Source organism: Neomonachus schauinslandi, chromosome 3 (assembly GCF_002201575.2).
Source record: "Neomonachus schauinslandi chromosome 3, ASM220157v2, whole genome shotgun sequence".
Lineage (NCBI taxonomy): Eukaryota > Metazoa > Chordata > Mammalia > Carnivora > Phocidae > Neomonachus > Neomonachus schauinslandi.
Genome location: NC_058405.1, coordinates 57,777,401 through 57,803,522, shown reverse-complemented (window position 1 = coordinate 57,803,522; position 26,122 = coordinate 57,777,401). Strand labels below are relative to the sequence as shown.

The window sequence follows — 26,122 nt, the reverse complement described above, 5'->3', positions numbered from 1 at the left end:
CGCGCCCCCGCCAGAGGCCAGGGGAAGTGACGTTTGCCCCGCCCCCTGGGCCGCCAGCACTCGGTGAGCCTGCGCTGGCGAAAAACCGAAGCCAGAGTCCAGGGGCTTGCCTTTGTTTGCTGTCTCTGCTTCACGCGGTGGTCTCAGCTTATGAAGCTAGTGATTCCTCTCCAAGGATTGCCTGTCAAGGTTTTGTTTTAAGTAATGCTACTTACTGTTGCACTTTCAACATTTACGAAACATATCTGATATGGGAAACCAGGGCAAAAGAAAAATTAAATTTCCTTAGTACTTACAGCCCACTGATAGTCCTTGAAACAGGCAGAGTGACATTCCTCTAGGAACTCAATTTCTTCAATGTTAATACTTTGCTAAGGGCAAGAGGCATTCTTAGTCTGAGGATTCCCCCCTGACCCCCATCCTGTAAGTCTTCTTTAAGATACAAAAATTCCTTTGGAAATTTCCTTTATCTCTGTCCCCCTAGATGTATGTTGGTAATCATCCCCCGAACATATGGCCCACTGATAGGCTTCTGAAGGGTCTCATGACTGAGTTTTTACTAAACCATAGCAAATGACCTTTCCCTAACAAGCCCCCTCAGGATCCTGGAAACCTTGTTTCCAAAATACCTTGGAGGTTTGTACTGTCCCTAACCTCCTCCCAATTTGAAAGTATATAATCAGTCATCCCTCACAACCCCAGTATAGCTCTTTCTGCCCATAGGTCCTGTCCTCCTGCTTTAATAAAACCACCAAAGACTTACCAAGAATTCTTTCTTGACCATTTGCTCTGAACCCCAATTTCTTCATCAATATCTACTCTCAGATTCCTCCAAACTATGTATTTACTAGCCATCTGCTTTTATAAACCTCTGTGCCTTGCACATCCTATTTCTTTTTTTTGTTTGGATGAGCTTCTCCACCACAGTAAATTCATTCTAGCTATAGCTCAAGTCAATATGGTACCAGGGCAAGGACAAATGGTATAGAAACAACCTGGTATAAATTACTGAGAGTGTTAACATGGAAAAAAATTAAGGGCAGTCAATAAATTGTGCTGGAAGGAGCTAGTTATTTGGGAGCAAAGAGAGAACCTGTTCCAGGTGTTCACACACCATGCACCGACCAAAAAAATCCCAGCTGAATCAGAGTTGTAATGAAAACGAACTAAAAATGAACAAATGACTAGTCTCTGGATGGGGAGGATTTACTTTTTTTCATTAATATAAATCAGGTTTTACTTCTACCAAAGTAATGTGCATATAATTTAAAAACTCAAATGGTAGAGAAACAAGTTAGGATGAGTAGGGATGACTTTATCCACTAGTCCTGCTTTCATTCACTTTTAGCTCTTTGAACTATTATTCCTGATATTTGTCTACATATTTCAAGTAATATGTTTATTCTTCATGTTCTGATAAATGACTAAACATTTGTATAGCATGTTTCCTTCCACCCACAAATACGTCCTTTAATATGTTATGCACCACAAAGATATTCTGTCATATTTTCCCAAATAAAAATTGGCAACATATAGAAAGGATAATGTATCATAACTGAATGGAGTTATTCCCAGAAATACAAGGTGGGCTTAATATTTGAAAAATCAATCCATGTAATTTATGACATTAAAAGAGAGAAAAAGGAAACACATATAATCATTTTTTAAAGAGTTTATTTGAGAGGGAGGGAGGGAGAGAGAGAGAGCAAGCAAGAGCACAAGAGCATGGGGAGGGAGAAGCAGAGTCCCCACTGAGGAGGGAGCCCGATGTGGCGCTCAATCCTAGGATGCTGGGATCATGACCTAAGCAGGAGTCAGCTGCTTTATCCAGAGCCACCCAGGTGCCCCAACACATATAATCATCTTAATAGATGCAGAAAAAAACTTGAGAAAATTCAGTACTTATTAATGATTTTTAAAGAGTTAAGCAAACCAGAATTAAAGGAAATTTTAACAACCTGATATAGGGCATTTACAAAGACTTACAACTAACATCATATTTAATGGTTGTTATGGGCTGAGTCATGCCCCCCCCCCCAATTTGTATATTGAAGTCCTAACCTGCAATACCTCAGAATATAACTGTATTTAGAGAATAGGGCCTTTAAAGAGGTAATTAAGTTAAAAGGTCATTAGGGTGAATCCTGATCCAATATAACTTGTGTCCTTAAAGAAGAGGAGATTAAGGCAAACATAGACAGGGGAAAATCCATGTAAAAACACAGGGAGAAGACAGACATCTGCAAGCTAAGGAGAGAGGCCTCAGAAAAAGCCAACCCCACGGACACCTTGATTTTAGACTTCTAGATTCCACAACTGTGTGAAAATAAATGTTATTTAAGCCAGTTAGTTTGTGGTACTTCCTTATGGCAGCCTTAGCAGACTAATACGATGGTGAAAGACTAAGATTTGAGAGAAGCAAAGATACCACTTTAAGTCATCACATTGCTGGAGGTTCTAGTTAGTGCAGCCAATAAAACCAAGAAATAGTAAAAGATAGTTAAATCGGAAAGAAGAAGTAACTGTCTTTAATCACAGACAATCTTAAGGAATCCACAAAAAAGCTACTAAAACAAATAAATGAGTTTAGCAAGTTCATAGGATTCTAGGTCAATATATAAAATCAATTATATTTCCATATACAGATAGTCCCTAACTTACGATGGTTCTATTTACAGTTTTTTGACTTTATGATAGTGTGAAAGCAGTACACATTCAATAAAAACCATAATTTGAATTTTGAATTTTTATGTTTTCCCAGGGTAGCGACATGCAATGTGGTACTCTCTTATGATGCTGGTCAGCGGCAGTGAGATACAGCTCCCAGTCCGTATACAACCATTCTGCTTTTCACTTCCAGTACAGTATTCAATAAATTACATGAGATCTTCAATGCTTTACTGTAAAATAAGTAATAGTAAATAATATTTAATGAATTCAGAAACTGAATTTAAAAAACAGTATCATGGAAAATATAAAATATTAAGGGATACGTTTAGCAAAAGATGTGCAAAACCTGTACACTGGAAACTATTAAAGTTACTAGGGGAGGGGGCGCCTGGGTGGCTCAGTCGGTTGAGCGACTACCTTCGGCTCAGGTCATGATCCTGGAGTCCCGGGATCGAGTCCCGCATCGGGCTCCCTGCTCGGCGGGGAGTCTGCTTCTCCCTCTGACCCTCCCCCCTCTCATGTGCTCTCTCTCTCTCTCTCATTAAAAAAAAAAAAAAGTTACTAGGGGAAATTAAATAAAAGGAGAGAAATACCATGATTATGGATCAGAAGACTACATATTGTTAAACTGTCAAGTCTCTTCGAATTGATTTATATGGATTCAATGATATCCCAACCAAAATACCAGAAGGCTTTTTTTTCCCAGTAGAAATTGACAGACTGATTTAAAAATTTACATAGAAATGCAAAGGAATAGAATAATCAAAACAATTTTGAAAAAGGAAAAACTTGGGGGATTCATACTTCCTGATTTCAAGACCCAGGATAATGCCACACTAATCAAGAGAGTGTGGTATGTATGTGTGTATGTATGTATTTATTTTAGAGAGAGAGCAAGCACAAGTGGGGAGGAGCAGGGGGAAAGGGAGAGAGAGACTCCTAAGCAGGGTTCATGCCCAGCATAAAACCTGACATGGGGCTTGATCCCAGGACCCTGAGATCATGACCTGAGCTGAAACCAAGAGTCAGACCTCTAATCAACTGAGCCACCCAGGCACCTGTAGAGTGTGGTATTTATTAAAGCATAGACACATAAATCAAGGGAACAGAATGGAGAAGCCAGAAATAGACTTTTTTAACAGATGGTGCTAGAGCAACAAAAACAAAAGATCATTTATACTTGATGCCACATATAACAGTACATTCAAAATGGACTATTCCTAAAAAAAAACACCTAAAAGTACAAATTTTCTATAAGAAAATATAAGAGAATATTGTGATCTGGATTAGGCATAGATTTCCTAGATAGGACAGCAAAGGCATGATCTGTTAAAAACAATTGATAATTTGGACTTCATCAAAACTTAAAACTCGGGCGCCTGGGTGGCTCAGTTGGTTAAGCGACTGCCTTCGGCTCAGGTCATGATCCTGGAGTCCCGGGATCGAGTTCCGCATCGGGCTCCCTGCTCGGCAGGGAGTCTGCTTCTCCCTCTGACCCTCCCAACCCTCCCCCCTCTCATGTGCTCTCTCTCTCGGTCTCTCTCTCTCAAATAAATAATAAAATAAAATCTTTAAAAAAAAAAAAAAAAAAACTTAAAACTCACTCTCTTTGAGAGACACTATTAGGGATGGATTGTATTTAACCCCTCCCCAAATATATTTAATTATGGGGACTTTGGGAAGTAATTTGACTTAGATGAGGTAATAAAGGTGGGATCCTCATGATGGGATTATGCCTTTACAAGAGACCAGAGAGCTTGATCTCTCTTTCCCCAACATGGGAGGACATAAGAAGAAGGTGGCTATCTGTACACCAGAAAGAGGGCTCTCACAAGGAGTTGAATCTGCTGGCACCTTGATCTTGGACTTAGCAGCCTCCAGAACTGTGAGAAACAAATGCCTGTTGCTTAGGCTGCCCGGTCTATGGTATTTTATTACAGAATCCTGGGCTAACTAAGATCTAAACTATGTTTCAAAATGAAGACAAGCTACAGACTTAGGAGAAAAATGTGCAAAGCACATTTCTGATAAAGGACTTGGATATAGAATATGTAAGGAATCCTCAAAACCCAACAATAAAGCTAACAACCCAATAAATAAATGGGCAAAATTATTGAACTGAGATTTCACCAAAAAGCGATATGGGTGGCAAATAGACACATGCAAATATGTTCAACATGATGAGTCATTAAAAATTTAAACTACATTGAGGTACCTGTATACATCTATTAGAATGAATAAGATTTTTTTTTTTTTTTAATCACAAAGACTGGTAATACCAAATGCTGGAAGTCCAGTTAGAACTCTCACACAAATCTCTTGTCAAATAAATAAATAAGGGAGTGCTGGGTGGCTCATATGGTTAAGCATCTGCCTTCAGCTCAGGTCATGATCTCCAGTTCCTGAGATCGATCTCCCAGCTCAGCAGGGAGTCTGTTTCTCCCTCTCCCCCTGCTTGTGCTCTCTCTGTCTCTCTCTCAAATGAATAAATAAAATCTTAAAAAAATAAAGTAGTGATTTATAAACACACACACATACACAAAATAAATAATCTTTAAAAAAAGTTTATTAAAAAAAGAACTCTCACACATTGTTGGTGGGAATACAAAATGGTACAGCCACTTTGGAAAGCAATTTATTGTTTCATATAATGTTAAGCATAGGTTTATCATACAACTCAGCAATCCCATTCTTAGATATTTACCCAAAATAAATGAAAACTTATGTTCTCTTCAGGACCTGTATGCAAATGTTTTAGTGGCTTTATTCATAATAATCAAAAACTGTAAATAACTCAAATGGTCTTCAACTGGCAAAGGGATAAATCAACTGTAGTACATTCATCCAGTGTAGTAAATTCAGACAATAGAAAACTACTCAGCAATATAAAGGCACAGACTTCTGATACATTTAACATGGATAAACTTACATTATACTAAGTGAAAGAAATCAGACATAAAAAGCTACCATGTGTATGATTCCATTTCTATGACATTCTTTTAGAGGCAAAACTACAGACATAGCAAGAAGTTCAGCTTTGCCTGGGGCTGAGCACGTGAGGAGGTTGACTAAAAGGGCATGAGAGATGTGGGTGAAGGAACTGTTCTATATCTTGATTGTGGCAGTGATAACATGGCTACATGTTTGTCAAAACTCAGAATTATACACTAAAATGGGTGAAACTTACTATATGTATATTATACCTCAGTAATCCAATCTAACTTTTAAAAAAAAGCCAAAAAAGAAAAATGCAATCTGGAGTTACGGAAAGAAAAAGTTGAGTTGGCAGTTCAGCAGTGGAGAGCTTCAAGGCAGCACAGAGCTAAGCTGCCCTATTTTACCAATGTTAAAAGTTGTCATTCTTGTGTGTGGAGTTGTTCACTGGAGATTATGGTGTTTCCTGGGAGCTAGCCTTAGGATGGAGCCTGAGCTGGGGGTGGGGTGGGGGGGAGTGTGTGTTCAAGGTCACAGGCATCCTGTTAAGGAGAGTAGGCTACTCCTAACACATAGTAGGAAGTCAGGGGCTAAAGGGAGTGGTGGGCGAGGACAGCCTGTGACGTTCAGGAGTCACATTTAGTAGCCAGTTTAAAGTTCTCCTTTATTGGGTTTATAATTCCATTTTACTATCCTGAAGCCTTCAATAAAGTCTGTTTACATGTTACAGGCTGGTCTTAACCTATGCTTTGAAGAGTTGTGTAAAGATGTGAAAAAAGAATAGCATCAGGCCCAAGACGCACTGAGGTCAAGGAGAATGTCTTTGATCTCAAAGTTCTGGGGACTTGGAGCAGTGACTGACATGTAAGTGCCCTATAGATGAATACTTGAACAGAAGCTTCTCTCCTTATTATTGATGTGGAGAACAAAGGCAAAAGAAAAAAAAAAATAAACTTCCTTAAACTTACAGCCCACTGATAAGTATTTGGGACAGGCAGTGTGACCTTCCTCCAGGAACTCAACTGCCTCAATGTTAATACTTTGCTAAAGGCAAAAGGCAAGCTTAGCTTGACATTAGTCTGACCTCCAGGATCCTATAAGTCTACTTTAACATATGAAAGTCCCTTGGCAACTCCCTTTATCTCTACCCATTCTGCCACTGCAAGATATATGCTAGCAATAATCCTCCAAGTTTATGGCAAACTGATAAACATCTGAAGAGTCTCTTAACTAGGGTTTTACAGGACAGTAGTACATGACCTTTTCCTAACAACAGCTAGCCTCTCAAGGTCCTGGATACCTTGCTTCTAAATTCCTTAGAGACTTACACCATCCCTAACCCTCTCCCAACTTGAAAGTATGTAATCAGTCACTCATGACCCCAGGGCAGCTCATACTGCCCATGGGTTCTGTCCCTGTGCTTTCATAAAACCACCCTTTTTGCACCAAAGATGTCTCAAGAATTCCTTCTTGACTGTTCGCTCCCGAACCCCAACATTTCACATCAATTATCAGTATAACAAAATAGTTTCAATGTATTTAAGCAAATAGAAAACAATTTTTTCCTGAAATATTTATGTATACGTAAAAAGGTGGCATGATTCACATGAAATACAAATAGTGATGAAGGGAAAAAAAGACACCAAACTGATGTTTATGAATCATACAAGAGAAGTGTAAATCAACCCACTTAGTTGTCACTCTATTTTAGGGAATCCACATATCACAATTCCCTTCTGCAGGATTTCCAACTAGGTGACCAAGGTATATCAGCAGTTCCTGCAGCATTAGAACCTAACAGAGCTTCGTATTGCCACATCTCCTTCATAGTTTATTCAGATTCCCAGCTAAAGGGTAGGGTAGCCAGGCACAAGGGCCCCTCCCTTCCCCAATTCCAGGACTTTATTGGGAGAGCGCTGTTCTCCTCCCAGCCTGTCCTGTGTTTGATATTCAAAGCTGTATATAACTCATGCACCCACCTGATGGTTTTACGCAGCATGGTGTTGTATGCATTAAGGCAGAATTTAAATTTAACAAATTTAACTCACAACTCAGATGCACAAAAATAATGACTTTCTTTCTCTTTCTCCTTTCCTTCCTTCCTTTCATTTTTTTCCTCAAATTCTTTGTCACTAGTTGGCATATGGGTCTGTAGAGAATTCATTACATATTCAGTCTGGTTCAAGACAGTCCAGCCTAATAATTTAGTCAGGCCCCTTTAAAATCACATTCAGTTTATCTTGGTTTCAACAGCTGGCCTCTCAGTCACCTTTCTCCCTCTTATTTTTACTTAAGACATCCAGATGTATGAAGTTGTGTGTGGCTTGTGACATACTGTAACACTTTTGGAAGACAGTTTCCTTGAGTCCATGTGGACTTAACATGTGCCCAAGGATCAGGCAGGTAAGAAATCTGGAGTCCTCACATAACAACCAAGGGTGGCTGAAAGCCCCCCTCTGCCTGACTATACCATGTTACCGAGTGCGTTCTGGTTCTGGAGATTCTTCAAGGCAACCTTCTCTCAGAGCCTGAAAGTGGAAGTGTGACAAGACTGGGGCAGGACAAATCTTCTGCCTTCAACATTGCTCCCAGTGGAGCAGTGATGCCAAGTTCATTTCATATTTTCATATGTAGGAGAGAGATGAATATTTGTGTACATCGGAAGTTGAATTCTATTATTAATCTTATTACATCAAGTGCCAGAAAATCAACCTCTGGCAAATCAGGATCTATCTCCCTCCCACCTCCTTAGATCCAGGAGATAAATGCAGTGACAGATGAGCAGGGAACAGATAGTCTTTGGTACTGTTAGATAACTAAGCTGACATTGTCACATTCCTCTTCCAACATGCTCTGCGTCATTGTTCTTTAGAGGTCTATCCTTACATGTTTTCACCTGCTGTCTCTCCATGCTTGCCTACATAGCTGTCAAGGTTCTGGAAGCCCTTGCAGGATTCCCCAGCTTTGGTGGGGTGGGTACAAATCCTGGGAATATGATTCAGCTCCATTTGCAGGGGTACACCAGAGGTTTCTACTTCTTCTGTGCCACCTGTGTGCTCAGGAGATTTTGTGTCTTCTTCCAATATATCTTGTTTTAGATCCCCCAAACTCTTTGGGGGTGGTAGAATAACCTTTCATCCTGGACACAATGGCATTGGGGAATATACGACACGGGGGCTCTCCTCCAGGAACCACCAGAGTGTCTTGCTTCCCTCCCACTTTCCTCTCTCCATATTCTCTAGGGAAGAGGTAATTCCAGTTCTATTTCTGAGGCATAAACTTTCCTTGAGTCCTTGGTTCTGGCTTTTGAAACTTGAAGTTCAGTCTCTTGCAGGTCTCAGCCTTTGCATTTACGTCTCAAAGTCTGTCCTCTGATGGTCTGCACCATCATTTTTTCCTTTAGGTAGTGAATACTATTAATAAATGAAGTGAAAGGTAAAAGGTTAATGAAAATGGTAAGACGATATGAATCTTAGTTATTTTCTCAAATTCTCATCTTGCCATACAGAATTGGGTTCAGATGTTGTGCTGGAACAACTAAGTAAAAGCTATGACTGTGGGCAAGTTATTTATTGTTTCTGAACCTCTGTTTTCCCTTCTGTAAAATGCAGGACTGTGAGGATTACTAAGATGTATTTCTCTCTGTCTTTTGCTACTGCCATTCTAGGGTGGTCTAGATAAGTGTTCCTTCTGAGGCTTTAAAAGAACTAAGAGAAATCCTGTGTAAACATACAGTTGTCCCATACTCTGTTACTCCTTACTTCACTCCTAAACTCTATATAAATCTGGTAACTGTTTCTTTCTCCGGCACAGATTGGATGGGTAAAATGGAATAAGTTGAAAACCAGAGAATTCTGAAAATGTCTCATGGCAAAATAAAGGATAGAAAAAAATGTATGTAAGAATCTGGCACCAAGGGTGCCTGGGTGGCTCAGTCGTTAAGTGCCTGCCTTCTGCTCAGGTCATGGTCCTGGAGTCCCAGGAGACAGTCCTGCATCCAGCTCCCTGCTCAGCGGGAAGCCTGCTTCTCCCTCTTCCACTCCCCCTGCTTGTGTTCCCTCTCTTGCTGTCTCTCTCACTGTCAAATAAATAAATAAAATCTTAAAAAAAAAAGAGAGAGAATCTGGCACCAAAAACTAAGTGTTCAGTAAATCGCCATTATTCACTCAGTCATCAATAGAAGTTCCACTTAGTCATCAATAGAAGTTCAGGGTAAGCCAATATATTGGAAGTTGTTCCTACAGTACTTGGTAATTCTATTAATTCTATAGTTAACAATAGGACAATTTATTCCAAGTGTTTCATTTCTCTGTAAAAAAATTTAGCAAGAGTAATTTGGAGTACATTTCAAACTTGCCTCCTTCTTTTTGTATGACTTACAATACAAACCAAACCTCTTTTCTGTATCTTGGTGAATTGTCATACTTGTTTTTAAGTTTGAATCTGTCTCCAACATGTTATCCATTGCATTTTCAATGTCATTCATGGCAGCCACTTTTCTCATCTGTGTCGATAAGTTTGCATTCACTAACTGGCTACATATTTAGAATCTCTCGAATCTAGATGGTGTTAACACTGATAGGTAGTGCTAACATTTCCAAGTCAGCTCTTTCTTCTATAATCCCATTTACATTTGTTTCAAATACTGCAAAGTTATTTGTAAAGTGAGTTAAAAGATTTTTTTTAAGTTTTTATTTTAATTCCAGTTAGTTAACATACAGTGTTATATTAGTTTCAGGTGTACAATATAGTGATTCAACACTTCATACATCACCCAGTGCTCACCACAACAAGTACACTCCTTAATCCCCATCACCTAACCAATAGGAGAATTTAGATAAGGCTTTGCTCTGGGCAATAAAATGTGGAGCGTATAACAATTAAATAATTTTAAAGGACTGTGAAAAAAATTAAAGTCTCTCCCTCAGGAAATTTCTCTTCCCCTTTTTCCTGCACACCACACCCATCCTTAATCTCCAAGTAGAGGTAGAGATAGACAAAGTGGGAGACTACAGGTCAAGCATAAGAATAACATTGCACGTGAAGAATATTTTTCCCCCCGTCTTCATATACTCTCCCCCTACCCTCCACCTCTGCATGTTCTACTTAATACATTCTGCCTACTAATTTCTAAGATCCTTGTAGAAAAAAATTACAAAAGTGTTTGCTGTAGAAAAAGTAGTTTCTTAGTAAAGCAATTTCATTTTTTAAGGCTGACTGCCTGATGATGAAACAAGGTTAGCAGGTAGGAGTCCCAACATTTTACCTCACTGAATTCTTTTAGTAAGGTATCAAGGCATAAAGAGCTCTGAACACAGTCAAGGAGTGCTGAGGAAGGAGTGCACCTCTGCCCCTTGCTTAGGCTTCTAAAGCAGCCAGTCCCACACCATCTGCATGTTCTCTTTCTCACTCCTTGACTTATTCCATATTTCTGCTGCTGCTTTTTCTGTTTTTAAGCTAGGGTCGAAGAGGACATACCAGGGGAGATGTTTAATGGATCACCTGTGACCCAGACTTGAAGGGTATGAAGCCAGTCAGGCTCCTACCAGGGGTAGAGCCTTACATCTTATTTTAGTACATTGACTTATTCTGAGTTTACCATGTGCCCTTTAAATAACTGGCCTCGGACTCAGATGGTTTGTTGTACCTGGTAGTTCAACTGCTGTGTTTTACTAGCAATTAAAAACAAATGGCTTGAAAATAAGTATGTCCTATTCATATCTGATGAGATACGTGTTTCCAACAGAAACTGGTAGGTCCCAGGCCCAGCTTTTTGGACAGATTATTCCGATTTTATTTGATTGGCAATGATTGGCAGTTGAAGAGTAGAGCAAGAGATTTGAACTACCAATGTCTGTTTCCCACTCTCCCTATTTCTAACTGCACATAGTATCTTTTAGTGATGAGGAGAGCTTTGAGGACAGTCCTCCATGAGTGCCAATGAAATGAAAAAGTCCTTGAGAAAGTTTTGCCTTTAAGAGCTCAGAGATTTTGGGGGCTGCAAAAAGCCCCTTCCCATTCCCTCAACTGATAGGCTGCTGCTTTAGATTCCCTTTTTTCTTTATACAGTGTTGTTCTGTGCATCAGGCCACTGTGCTTCAGAAGCAGCTCTGCCAGAGCCTGTACAATGCTTGTCAGCCACTCCCATCTATTCCTGGGTTAACATCTTTTACACTGAAAACTCTTCAACACATTTTAAAACTAGATATCCAGGGGCGCCTGGGTGGCTCAGTTGGTTAGGTGTCTGCCTTCTGCTCCGCTCATGATCCCAGACTCCTGGGATCGAGCCCCGCAACGGGCTCCCTACGCAGCGGGGAGCCTGCTTCTCCCTCTGCCTGCCGCTCCCCCTGCTTGTGCTTTCTCTCTCTCAGATAAATTAAAAAATAATAAATAAAACTAGATATCCAGAGGAGAATAAGGCTCCAGTCATTTGTCCAGTGGTCAAGTCTTGATGGGGCACACGTCTCATCTCAGGGTTTTCAATGTTTAGTGTGTGTATCTCACTCACCTGAGAGCTCTAAGAAATCCTGACTCCATCCTCAGGTGGGTCTGGTGAGGGAAATTTTTCTAAAGCTTCCTAGGCGATTCTGTGTGCCATTTGGATTGGTAACTAGTGGCTGATAGTCTTATAGTCTTTTTTTTTTTTTTTTCTTTTTTGAAGGTAGAATCGCTCTGTTTTATTCACTGCTGTATCAACGCAAACTTTGGCACAAAGCAGACACTGAGTACTTATTTTTTGAATGAACCCCATCTTACAGATAAGGCAACTGAGGCTCAGAGAAGTTTAGATCGCACAGATGGCAACGCTGGTCATTTTTCCAATACCACATCTTACCACTTTACCAGGAAGTGTTCAGGTTGCTTTCTGTCACAGGTTGGATATTGAGGTTGCAGTGCTGATATCTAAAGGTCAAAATTTGCTCTGTGCGAGTCAAGCCCAACCCTGCTTGAGCTGGCAATTCTGCTGAGGGAATCCGCTTTTGCAGTTAACCCCAGGTCCCGCCCGCCTTGGGTGGGGCCAGGGGTTGGAGTGCGCGTCAGGAGCAGCTGGGTCGCCGGCCGCCTCGCGCCTCTGCGCCTGCGCACGGCGCCGAGGTACGGGGTCGGGCTCAGAAATGGCGGCCTCCATGTTCTACAGCCGGTTATTGGCCACAGCCGCCCTTAGGAGCCGCGGGTCCCGGCCGGCGCTGCGGGCCGCCGCCCAGGTATTGCGGCCCAGCCCGCTCTCGCTTCGAGGGTCGGCAGGAGAAAGGGCGAGGTGGGAGACCTGGCTCCTGTGGGCGAGGTTTGAGGGGATGTGAGGCCCGGCTCGGGGTCATTTCGCAATAGGTGACATGGGGGTGCCCAGTCGGGCCCGCGGGCGCTTGCCCTGGGGTGCTGCCCGCTGTGACTGCGAGCGGGCCCATGTTTGCGTCGCTCTGCTCTGGTCCTCAGCCCGCGAGGAGCCCGGCCATCCGCTGCGGCTGCTCTCTCAGTTTCTGAGGGGCGGCGGGGAGGCGGGTGAGGGGCGCTTCTAAGTGGAGGTGAGGGGGCCTGGGCAGTTTGTGCTGCTTTTTCCGCACCCCGCGCGGTGGGCAGAGGCATCCGTGGCCCTTCTTTGGGGAGGGGGAAGATGCCCTTCAGATGTACTTTTATGTCCCTTGGGAGCTGTCATAGGTGGGAATGTTTTCACAGGACCAGCTTGCTGACCGGCCTCTTTTGTGACGAGGCAGGGAAGTTTCCCACCTCCTCCCCCGTGTAGTTGTTTTCTGTTTGTCAGTTTACCAGCTGGGGAAGTAAGACAGTTACCTTTTGGATCACTTCATTTCTGGGTAGAGTATAGCATAATAATCACAAGTTTTTGTTTGTCTGTTTTAATTTTTTGTTTTGGAGTGTTTACCGTGTGCCAGGTACTGAGCCAGGCATTTTACTTGTAGTTTCTTGTTAGGCTTTCCAGCAGCACTGTAAGGGCTTCATTAATATCCTCCTCATTGATGAAGAAACTGGCTTAGAGAGCAAGTAATTTGGGCTCCGTCACAAAGCAGGTAGGGTTAAAGCTAAGGCTTAATTCCAGAACTGTCTGGCTCCAAAGCCTGTGTGTTTGAGTCTGCTCTTCAATTTTTTCCAGAAGACTTGGCCTGTTCTTTCCAGCGTCGACACCAAGAAACTTGTGAAAGGGCATGATAGGCTTCATAAGTCAATTCCAGAGTTTTCGATTATGTTCTGAAATTAACTCCTTAGACATGATAAAAATGAATTGATTTAAACTTTTTTTTTCTTTATTCTCTAAACCTGGAGGCAGTGAATTACATGAGTATGCTTCTTAATAGGAGAAGTGATTTTTTTTGGTCTTGAACTTCCTTTTCAGGAGTCTTAAAGAGTGCTGTCTTTCCTTCCTAGGAAACTTGTTCAAGGTCACACAGTGAGTTTAGCAAATACTCTTAAACATTTTGTTTAGTTCTATGACCCTCCTAGTTTCTCTCTATCTTTTGTCCAGTGTATATCTGATAAAATAGTTCAGGTTGTGAGCAGATGAACTAATTTTAAATATTTTCTCAGTTGTGAATCACATTCCCCAGTAACTACATTTTCCCACTTTTGAATTAATATGATTTAAATTAGGTGAATGATTAAATGGGTGGTGGTATAGGGATTTGGCCAGGAATTGGTGGCCTTTTGGCAGTAGGAATCTTCTAAGTGATAATGTGGAGAAAGACAAAGACTTCAATGTGGGAATCCTTGTGATTCTTCAGGAATATTTTTTACCAGGGTAATTAAAAAAACTGATATTTCAAGTCATAACTTCTAGAGGTGCAAGGAAAGGATTATCAACACTTCAGATACTAAAAAACCTTTAAGGAGGTATAAAAGCTAGCAGCATTACCTTATGAGTACTACTATTCTTTGTGAATATAGATATTTGAAAGAAACTGTAAAAATATACTCAGAGCTTTGTGTCATTGGTTTACCTTGAACTTTTTTTGGAAAAATTTCAAACTGATAGAATGTTCCAGCAATAGTACAGTGAGGACATATATTGCTTTCACCTATATTTAACATTTTGCCACATTTTCTTTATCTTTAAAAAATTACATTCATTTGCATATATGTGTTTATGTATGTATAAAATTACATTCATTTATTTTTGCTCAACCATTTAAGAGTAGGTGGCAGGTATTGGCACTTTATCCCTACATAATATTTTACCACACGCCTTTTAAAGATTTTATTTATTTATTTGTGTGAGAGAGAATGAGAGAGAGCACCTGAGAGGGGGGAGGGTCAGAGGGAGAAGCAGACTCCCTGCCGAGCAGGGAGCCCGATGCGGGACTCGATCCAGGGACTCCGGGATCATGACCTGAGCCGAAGGCAGTCGCTTAACCAACTGAGCCACCCAGGCGCCCACCACACGCCTTTTAAACATAAGGACATTCTCCTAAATAACCACAACATAGTTATCATATTTAGGAAATTTGTAATTATCATACTTTGGAAATTTAGATTTAGATTTCCCCAGTTGTTCTCAAATGTCCTTTATAGATAGTAGTTTATTTATTGATTTTTTTCAAAGATAGATTTATTTATTTGTGAGAGAGCACCTGTGAGTGGGGGGAGGGGCAGGGGGAGAGGGAGAGGGAGAGGGGAAGGGGTCTTCCAGCTGAGCCTGGAGCCTGCTGGGGGCTCCATCTCACCATGAGATCCTGACCTGAGCTGAAGCCAAGAACCGGGTGCTTAACTGACTGAGCTACTCAGGAGCCCCAAGTTTTTTTATTTTCAAACTGGGATCAGGCCTCCGTAGTATTTTTTCTAGTCTTTCCCCTAATTAGGTGCTGCGTAATGACTCTGAATGCTCTTATTTGTGTTGTAGGTGTTCATTTACATGCTCATTTACATTAAATGAATTCTGTGGCTGAGACCAAGTTGGTTTTATCCTTTTAGCATCCCTAGCACAGTGTCTGGTATATAGGCATTCAAAAAATGTTTGAGTGTATAACTATTTTTACCAAGCTCTGCTAGGTATTCCCCTTCCCCCCTTATTTTTATTGTTATTTTGAGGTATAATTTATATAAAGTGTACAACTTTGAGTGGGTAGCTAGATTAATTTTTATGTATGTATACATTTGTGTAGCCACCATTCAGATCAAGATATGTAATACTTTCAGCCCTCAGAAGCACCCATATCCTCTCTCCTTATTAGTACTCCCCAACAGAAGGTGACCACTAGTTCTGGCTGACTTCTATCACTAATTTTGACTGGTTTTGAACTATATAAAAAGTATGTATTCTTGTGTTTGGTTTCTTTTCCTCAAAATTATGTTTTGAGATTAATCCATTGAGCAACAGGTATTTTTAAAAAATTGCTCTGTAATATCCTGGTATATGAATATGCCATATTTTATTCTGTTGATGGGAGATTGGGTTATTTTCACTTTTTATTTATTATGAATAAGCCTGTTATGCATATTCTTATATATATGCCTTTTGGTAGACGAAGCACTCATTTCTGTTCGGTATATACCCAGGAATGGGATTTCAGAAAGTAGATGTGTACTGAATGGTTTGGGATATTGCTGGTTTTTAATATTGAAGTGACACTAAATCAGGGAGTTGAGTTACTCTGGGGAAATGGTCTTCAGGATTTTAGCTTACCAGATGAATCCAATAAGTTGTTACTAGGTGTGACTGACTTTTTAGACTTGTGTTTCTCAAACTGTAGGGTGCTTAAGAATCAGGTGAATGACTTGTTATGAATGCAGATTTCCTGAGGCCCATTCCAGAGATTCTGATTTTGTAAATGAGAGTGGGGCCCCAGAATCTGCATTTTTAGACACATCCCAGGTAATTTTGATGCAGATGGCTCATGAACCCCCTTCAAGAAAGACTGTTTAATAAAGCAATAGTTGATAGTCCAGCACTGCACATTTCCAACCCTCTTAACTGTCTGTAACATGGACTATTAGTAAATGGTTTCCAATATTTTATATTAAAAAGAAATAGACTGTATATATGATCCCTTTAAATTCAATTCTTATGCTATTGTGTGTTTCATATGAGCTGTGTTTCAGTATTCTGCATTCCTGTATAGAGAATGGAAATGTATGGCTAATACTTAAATGTGTAATTTCAGTTCGTTCTTCCAGGGCTTTCATAGCACTTAATTTGTTCTACATATTGTCATATAAAGTTGATAGGATTGAGGAATTTGGATGATATTTGCGGGCTATGAAATAGAGAGTTTCATTGAAGAAGTCAACTGGAAAGTGGTATCTGGATCAACACCTGTGGGGGAGTGAAGGAAGGAGGATTGAGTAGAGGGAGAAGTAGAAATGTGGTACAGTTGCAGTAGGAACCTTTGCCTTTCCTGTGGGATATCTGGAACTAAGATGGTCCTTCAGAATTATCCCAAATTGGGGTGAGGTGCTGGGACTTCATATCCTTACCTTAACCCCCATTGACCAGTCATTGGATGCAGGCTGACAATGGGAAGGTGTGACTTGGGCAAAGAAGCCAATGAGAGGACTCAGCTGAGAGCTGTCAGTAGCCAGCACTCCCAGCAGCTGGGCTATGAAAGGGGAATCTGAGTAGCACACCACAGTGATCACTAGAAACCAGGGTTTTGAGTCTTGTGTGTATGAAAGAGTAATAACTATCACTCAACTAGGTACCACATATCTAGTGCCAAGCTATTTGTTTGGTGCTGGAAGAATGATGGAGAGAAGAAAGTTGGGAAGGATTTTTGGTTTATTGGAAAGGATGAGGTTGGTTTTAGATCTGCTGAATTTGGCATTGAGGTAGAAATGCTCTGTAGGTCATTAGGGATATGGTAGTGGAGTCAAATAAAAGATAAGACCAGACATGATGAGAAAATAGTTGAAACTACAAGGGTAACATTTGGTATTTAGCTGGTAGGTTAGCTCTTAGGTTATAATTTAGGTACTCTGAATATTATTCTTTGATGATTTAATGTAACGGTTTTATTATAGTTATGAAGAACCAAGTACTGTATATAAAAAAGTATTTTGGGAAGGTATTTTTAATAAGTTCCAAATTACCGTCATATATAATATGTCCCCAATTTCTTTAGGTTCTGGGAAGTTCTGGACTTTTTAACAACCATGGACTCCAAATACAGCAGCAGCAAAAAAGGAGTCTCTCACTACATGAATACATGAGTATGGAATTGTTGCAAGAAGCTGGTGTCTCCATTCCCAAAGGACATGTGGCAAAATCACCAGATGAAGCTTATGCAGTTGCCAAAAAATTAGGTACTAACTTAAGAAAAACTTAAGCCACTTTGACATGGGCACTTCTGATAAGATGTGAACTTTACTTATAGTTTATAACAGCTTATAGGTTTTATTTTATTTTTTAAAAAATGAATTTTATTAATTTAAAAGAGAAGGTGGAACTTTGATTGTTGACATTCTAAAATTATTATGAGATTATTATGAGCTCCCATAGAGCTAGTAACTTAAGAACCAATTATATTGGAATTAGGAAGCCTTTAAAGTCCTGTTTTTAGTTGGAATATAATTATGGGGAAGGAAGATCTGTTTAATATTCTGAAGCTTAAAAGACTGGTGTCTGTGATGATTCTTCAAGGAAGTAATGAAGAAAATCTTAGCTGTTTATGTGGTTGTAAAGAGGTCTAATATTCCTCCCCCGACTTTTTTTTGACAGGAAAAGTATGGAACCAAGGTGGTGGGAGGGAGGGGAGAAGCTGAGTCCTAGACTGTAAGCTCCATGAGAGCAGGGTTTCTTTGTCTTATTTTGTCCAGTGATACCTCCTAAACTCTTAGAAGAATACCTGGCACTTAGGTAATCAGTAACTATTGATATTTGTTAAATGAATTAAGTACTTGCCCATGTTTATTAGTAGATTCTTTTATTGATAACAGAAAACTTAATAGCTTTTGTTAATTTATATTAATCTCTTATTTAAAAAATATTGACTTTAGAAGATATCCTTCACTTTACATTTTTAATGATTTAATATGAGGCCATAATAACAAGTAATTTACTAGCTATACACTGCATTTTATTTTTAGCAGTATTTAAAATCCCACCAATTTTATGTAGATTAGCACAGTCTGTTGTATGTATACTTGATTAATAAGGCTTTGAATGTGCTTTGGGGAAGACTTTGCTTTTATTAGTATTTTAAGAAGGCAATGGAGCATTTAAAAATGTTTAAAATTTTTAAAGTTTTACTCTCATTTTGTATTTACTTGTTTCTAGAATGAGTTTTTCTTTTAAAAGTAAGGGCATGTACAAGTTCAGAAATATGTCATATAAGTTATGTTTTTGAATGAGGTGTTGACTTGGAAGCATGATTTTTCATTGACAGTTTAATTTTTTGTTAGAAAAAAATCTTTTTATTCAGATTATAAGCAAACTTCTTTTTATTCATTGAAAGCCTTGTGTAAATTGATACTAATTTTGGTGAAATTTTTGTTAATTAATGGTGACCTGTAGCTTGAACTTGTGCATGGTAAAATATGTGCCTCATTTTTATCTTCAAAACACTGTATATTAGAGGCTCTTAAAGGTCAAGTTTAAAGAAAACTTGTGATTGTACTTTGTATTTCTGTAGTATTTCTTGTAAAGGCTACTTTTTAATAACTCTTCCCTTGAGATTTGATCTTATTTATATGACCTAAACTTTAATTTCTAAAGAAGAGTCAGCTAAGTAGAAGGGAAAAGTGGAAATGCAATTGAGAAAGTATAAGGTTTTCTTACTCTACTGTTCTGTCCTTAAGAATGAAATTTAGACCCTTGACTTTGTTCTTTTATTTTTGTTAGTCTAATCTCTTGAGTGATGATTTTTTGTTTGTTTACCAATTCTTTCCTTTGTAATAATGCTGAAGCTTAAAATGTTTTTCATGCCAGTGTTAGTAAGGCCTGATTTATATTTAATGAAGTTGGTAAAAACTATTTTTTTCTATTTCCAAATTATTATAATTGTTTTTTCTGTATTTTCCATATATTTACTCATTTAGTCAAAATTCATTGTTTTGTCAAAAAAAATCTGTAGGAACTCTTTCATAAAACACATAGGATTTATTTGGATGCCAGTTTCTTGATTTCTTTATTCCTTATAAACTTTAATGATGCTTAAATGATTAAAAGAAGAAAGAATAGTTAACATGTGCAGGGTATACTCTAATTATGAGTATTTCTGGGAAGGCCTCTGGGACCAGGACTTCTATGAAGTAAGGAGCAGGTAGGCAGCTCTGATTTTGAGCCCTTTAGAACAGAAGGTATTTTATTCATCTAGAAAGTATGTTTTTGTTAAATAACACTGCAGATGATGATTATAGTATGGAAGTGAGATTAGTGACTAAGGAGGTCTTTTAAATTTAGAGAATCAGAAATGCTACTTTTAAAAGGTATATTTAGTAACTACTATGAAGATGTTGAGGACAGTTCTGTCTTTTGTTGGGAGTCATTAATGTCAGAAGATGTTGATATTTAATGTCAGAAGATGTTGATTATAGGATCTAATTGCACAAGGTATGGTATAAGGTGCCTTAGAAATACACCTGGTTCTGTCCATCTAGCTAGCAATTCCCAATGCTGATTTTGGCTTCTTTGCTTCTTGAGTTATTGAACAACTCACAAAGTATTAATTCCCATTTATTAAAACTCTTACATCACCAACTGATATAGTGAGATATAAATGCTTTACAGGTGGGTCAAACCTGCTTCCCCTCAGTTCTGTGAGTTAGCATGGGGACTGGGGCCGCTGAGCCTTACAGCTGGTGATGACTCCTGAAATAGCCCTGGCCTCTTTCCCCAGTATTCCCTACAAATTCTTTAATTTTCTGTGTATATCATGATGTGAAAAAAGTTGGAAACACTATTCTGGAGGCTAGTTTTGCCTGTTGTGAATAACTGAAGTTAGGGATGGAAGAATGGTTGTGAAGAAATATAGTTTCTTTTCCATTGTGTGTGTGTGTGTGTGTTTTTTTTTTAAATAGACTGGTTTTCTCATATCCATTTTTAAAAAGATTTATTTATCTTGAGAGAGAGAGATTGAGAGCATGTGCCAGGGGTAGGGGCAGAGAGAGAGAATCTCAAGCAGATTCCCGCTGAGCACAGAGCCTGATCCCAGGACCCTGAGATCATGACCTGAGCGAAAATCAAGAGTCAGACACCTAACCAGCTAAGCCACCCAGGCTCCCCTTCTCATATCCATTTTTATTTTATTTTTTACTTATTTTATTTATATTTTGGGAAAGATACATTTATTTGTTTGTCAGAGAGAGAGAGTGCACGCGAGCGCACACACAGGCAGGGGCAAGAGCAGGCAAAGGGAGAAGCAGGCTCCTCGCTGAGCAAGGAGCCAGATGGAGGACTCAGTCCCAGGACTCTGGAATCAACTTGAGCTGAAGGTAAACACTTAACCAACTGAGCCACCCAGGTGTCCCCTCATATCTGTTTTTAATGATAGGTCTTTAGTAGACAGCTCATTAATTTCATGATTCTGTATTGCCAAAAATAGTATCTTTTAGGCTTGGGAAGTTTCTCCCATTTTTGTTTAATTTTCGGAGGAACTATAAAAGCTGTGCTTCATAGAATTTTAAAAGGGAAACCCTAGTACAAGTTCAGATACAAATACATCTTAGTTCCTCTATTACCCTAAATAGAATTGCATCTGTAATGGCTTTCCATGTTTGAAATTATACACAATGTAATCATTTTGCTGCTTGAAAATTGTTCAACCTAGTAAAATTTAGGTCTGTCTTTTTTGCATATTTTGTTGACCCTTTTTTTTTTAGAGTAGACTATAATTGCCAAATTCTAAATTTCATTAATAATAATACTTATATCTGCTATGTATTTTTTAATTGCTTAAAACATAAACTTATGTTTTATGAGGTTATAAGTTTGAAATGGGTCTTAAGTCCCATCTTTTTTTTTCTTTAATTTTGACTGCCTCCATCCATTTTTCCTATCTCCCACCCCCTGCCTCTGGCAGCCACCAGTCTGTTCTCTGTATCTATGAGCTTAATTGTTTTGTTTTGTTTTGTTTTCCAATTCCATATATAAGATTCCGTTCATATGGAATATGTCTTTCTCTGGCTTACTTCACTTAGCCCTTAGGTCCATCCATGTTGTTGCAAATGGTAAAATTTCATTCTTTTTTTGTGGCTGAATACACACACACACGTACACACACGTGCATATACCATAATTTCTTTACCCATTCATCCATCGATGGATACTTAGGTTGTTTCCGTATCTTGGTATTGTTAATGTAAATACTGTAAATAGTGCTGCAATAAACATGGGGTACATATGTTTTTTTCAAGTTAGTGTTTTCTTCAGATAAATACCCATAAGTGGAATTGCTGGATCATATAGTAGTTCTATTTTAATTTTTTTGAGGAACCTCTTTACTCTTTTCCACAGGAGCTGCACCAATTTATATTCCCATCAGGAGTGCATGAGTGTTCCCTTTTCTTCACATCCTCACCAACACTTGTTATTCCTTGTCTTTTTGATAATAGCCATTGTAGCAGGTGTGAGATAATACCTCATTCTGGCTTTGATTTGGATTTCCCTGATGAATAGTGATTTTGAACATATTTTTATATATAGTAGCCATCTGTGTATCTTTGGAAAAATGTCTGTTCACATCTTCTGCCTGTTGTTTAATCACATTTCTTTTTCCACAGTTGAGTTCTCTATATGTTTTGGATATTAACTCTTTGCCAGATATATGATTTGCAGGTATTTTCTCCCGTTCAGTAGGTTGCTGTTTTACTTTGTTGATGATTTCCTTTGGTATGCAGACGTGTTTTAATTTGATATAGTCTCACTTACTTATTTTTGCTTTTGTTGTATTTACTTTTGGTGTCAGATTGAAAACATCATCACCAAGACCTATGTCAAAGAGCTTGCCACCTATATTTTCTTCTAGGAGTTTTATGGTATTTTAGGGCTTATGTTCAAGTTTTTAATGCACTTCAAGTTAATTTTTTTTTTAAAGATTTTATTTATTTATTTGAGAGAGAGAGAGCACAAGAGGGGGTAGGGTTAGAGGGAGAAGCAGACTCCCTGCCGAGCAGGGAGCCGGATGCAGTACTCCATCCCAGGACTCCAGGATCATGACCTGAGCTGAAGGCAGTCGCTTAACCAACTGAGCCACCCAGGTGCCCCAAGTTAATTTTTGTGTATGGTGTTAGATGGTGGTTCAGTTTCATGCTTTTGTACATGGTTGTCCAGTTTTCTCAACACCATTTATTTTATTATTTAAAAACTTTTTAAAGATTTATTTTTAGAGAGCAAGCGAGCAAGCGTGGGGCTGAGGGAGAGAGGGAGAGGGAGAATTCCAAGCAGACTCCCTGTTGAGTGTGGAGCCCAACACGGGGCTTGATCCCAGGACCCTGAGATCATGACCTAAGCTGAAATAAGAGTCGGACGCTTAACTGACTGAGCCATCCAGGTGCCCCATCTCAACACCATTTATTGAAGAGACTGTCCTTTCTCCATTGTATATTCTTGGCTCCTTTTTGATAAATTAATTGACCATGTATATATGGATTTATTTCTGGGCTATTTAGTTGTGTCAGTAGTATACTGTTTTGATTATTGCAGCTTTGTAATATAGTTTGAAATCTGGGAGAGTGAAATCCAGCTTTTTTCTTCTTTTGCAAGATTGCATGGGCTACTTGGGGTTGTTTTTGTGGTTTCATACTAGTTTTAGGATTGTTTGTTCTATTTCTGTGAAAAATGCCATTGGAATTTTGATAGGGATTGCATTGAATCTGTAGATTGCTATGGGTAGTATGGACATTTTAACTGTATTATTCCAATCTATAAGTATGGAATATCTTTCCATTTATTTTTGTCTTCTTCAGTTTCTTTAATCAATGCCTTACAGTTCAGTATACAGGTCTTTTACCTCCTTGGTTAAATTTATCCATAGGTATTTTATTCTTTTGATGCAGTTGTAGATGAGATTTTTTTTTTAATTTCTGTGATAGTTCATGATTAATGTATAGAAATGTAATTGACTTTTGTGTATTGATTTTGTGTCCTGCAGTATTGGTGAATTCATTTATTCTAATAGTTTTTTGATGGGATCTTTAGGGTTTTCTATATATAATACCATGTCATATGCAAATAGTGACAGTTTTACTTCTTCCTTCCTTTTATTTCTTTTTCTTGCCTGATATAGCTAGGACTCCCAACACTGTGTTAAAGTGGCAAGAGTGGGCATCCTTCTCTTGTTGCTCATCTTAGAGGCAAAGCTTTCAACTTTTCACTGTTGTGTTGGAAATTAGCTGTGGGCTTGTCATATATGGCCTTTATTATGTTGAGGTATGTTCCTTCTGTACCTGCCTCGTTGAGGTTTTTACATAAATGGATGTTGAATTTTGTCAAATGCATTTTTTGCATCTGTTGAGATGATCATATGTTTTTTACCCTTCATTTTATTGGTATAGTGACTGACTTGTGGATATTGAACCAGCGTTTCATCCCTGGAATAAATCCCCGTTGATGGTATATGATTCTTTTAATGTATTGTTGTATTCAGTTTGCTAATAATTTTTTTTTAATGTTTTATTTATTTATTCATGAAAGTCAGAGAGAGAGAGAGAGGCAGAGGCAGAGGGAGAAGCAGGCTCCCTGCCTAGCAGGGAGCCCGATGCGGGACTCGATCCCAGGACCCTGGGATCATGACCTGAGCCGAAGGTAGATGCTTAACCATCTGAGCCACCCAGGCGCCCCTGCTAATAATTTTTTTGAGGATTTTTGCATCTATGTTCATTAGGGATATTGGCCCGAAATTTTCTTTCCTTGTGGTATCCTTGTCTGGTTTTGGTATTGGGGTAATTCTGGCCTTGTAAAATGAATTGCAGGTGTTCTACCTCTTTTATTTTTTGGAAGAGTTTTAAAGGATTGGTATTAATTCTTTTTTTAATTCACCAGTAAGCCATCTGGTTCTGGACCTTCATTTTTTGGGAGGATTTTGATTACTGATTCAATTTCCTTATTAGTAATCTGTTCATATTTTGTTTCTTCATGATCCAGTCTTGGTAGGTTGTATGTTTCTAGGAATTATTTCTTCTGCTTGTCCGGTATGTTGTCATGTAATTGATCATAATAGTTTCTTATCCTTTGTATTTCTGAGTTTTCAGTTGTAGTATCTCATCTTTTTGTGTCTGATTTTATGAATCCACTCTTTTTATTTTCTTGGTGAGTCTAGCTGAAGGTTTGTCCATATTGTTCATCTTTTTGAAGAAGCAGCTCTTACTTTCATTGATCTTTTCCATTGTCTATTTAGTCTCTCTTATTTATGTTCTGACCTTTGTTATTTCCTTCCTTCTACTAACTTTGAGCTTTGTTCTTTCTTAGTTCCTTGAGGTGCAAAGTTAATTTGATACTTTTCTTGTTTCTTGAGATAGGCTTTTATTACTGTGAATTCTTAGACTGCTTTTGCTGATCCCATAAATTTTGGTATATTTCCATTTTGTTTGTCTCGATGTATTTTTTTATTTCTGTTTTGATTTTTTCCTTGACCCATTGATAGCATGTTTTTTAATCTCCGCATGTTTGTGAATTTTCCAGGTTTCTTCCTTTAATTGATTTCTGGTTTCATACCATTGTGATTGGAAAAGATGCTTGATGTGATTTCAGTCCTCTTAAATTTATTAAGACTTGTTTTGAGGTTTGCCATGTGATCTATCCTGGAGTATGTTCCATGTGCCCTTGAGAAGAATATGTATTGTTGCTTTTGGATGGAATGTTGTATATATATATTAAGACCATGGTCGAATACATTGTTTAAGGGCTGTGTTTGCTTATTGATTTTCTGCCTGGGTGATCTACTGATTGATACACGTGGGTATTGAAATCCCCTACTATTAATTGTATTGCTGTCTATTTCCCCCTTTATGTCTGTTAATGTTTGCTTTATATATTTAGGTGCTTTTATGTTGGATGCATAAATATTTATCAATGATACATCCTCTTGTTGGATTGCCCCTTTATCATTATGTAACACCCTACTTTGTCTCTTGTTATAGTCTTTGTTATAAAGTTGATTTTGTCTGATATATGTATAGCTACCCCAGCTTTCTTTTGGTTTCCATTTGCATGCAGTATCTTTGTTCATCCTTTCAGTTTCAGTTAGTGTCCTTACATCTAAAGGGAGTTTCTTAGAGGCAGCATAGATTAGTCTGTTTTTTTATTTATTCAGCCATTCTGTGTCTTAGTCCTAATGTTTAGGATTCTAGTATAATTAAGGTGGAATTTTTGTCTGGTTGAATAAATATGTGCAAAGGTTGCCAGTTAATGAATAATCGCCTGGAGGGAGATTTGTAATGGCATAAAATAGGACTTTGCCTTCTTTTTTCTTCTTCCCAGTGTTTTATTAGATGACTGTATATGAAGAATGCTTAAGACATTTGTGAATAACTAAAGCTAGGAGGGATAGTGACTGTATTTTAAAGACAACCCTGGAATCCATAAAAGATCTTGTCTGACTAGAGCAAAGGGCCAAATCTAATAAGACTGTAAGCTCTC

The 26,122-nt window shown here is 38.7% G+C and overlaps 1 protein-coding gene across 2 annotated transcripts in view; it reads left to right on the top strand.

The window, feature by feature from the left end:
- The first annotated feature begins 12,667 nt into the window (after positions 1 to 12,667).
- SUCLA2 (succinate-CoA ligase ADP-forming subunit beta) overlaps positions 12,668 to 26,122 on the top strand; it is a 45,414-nt gene continuing 31,959 nt past the window's right edge. The window contains exons 1-2 of one of the 2 annotated variants that reach the window (XM_021689428.1): positions 12,668 to 12,809; positions 17,670 to 17,850. In XM_021689428.1, the coding sequence (XP_021545103.1) occupies positions 12,720 to 12,809; positions 17,670 to 17,850 (271 nt within the window). In that variant the 5' untranslated portion in view covers positions 12,668 to 12,719. The remainder of the gene's footprint in view (positions 12,810 to 17,669; positions 17,851 to 26,122) is intronic. The other variant, XM_021689429.2, reaches the window with a different exon arrangement.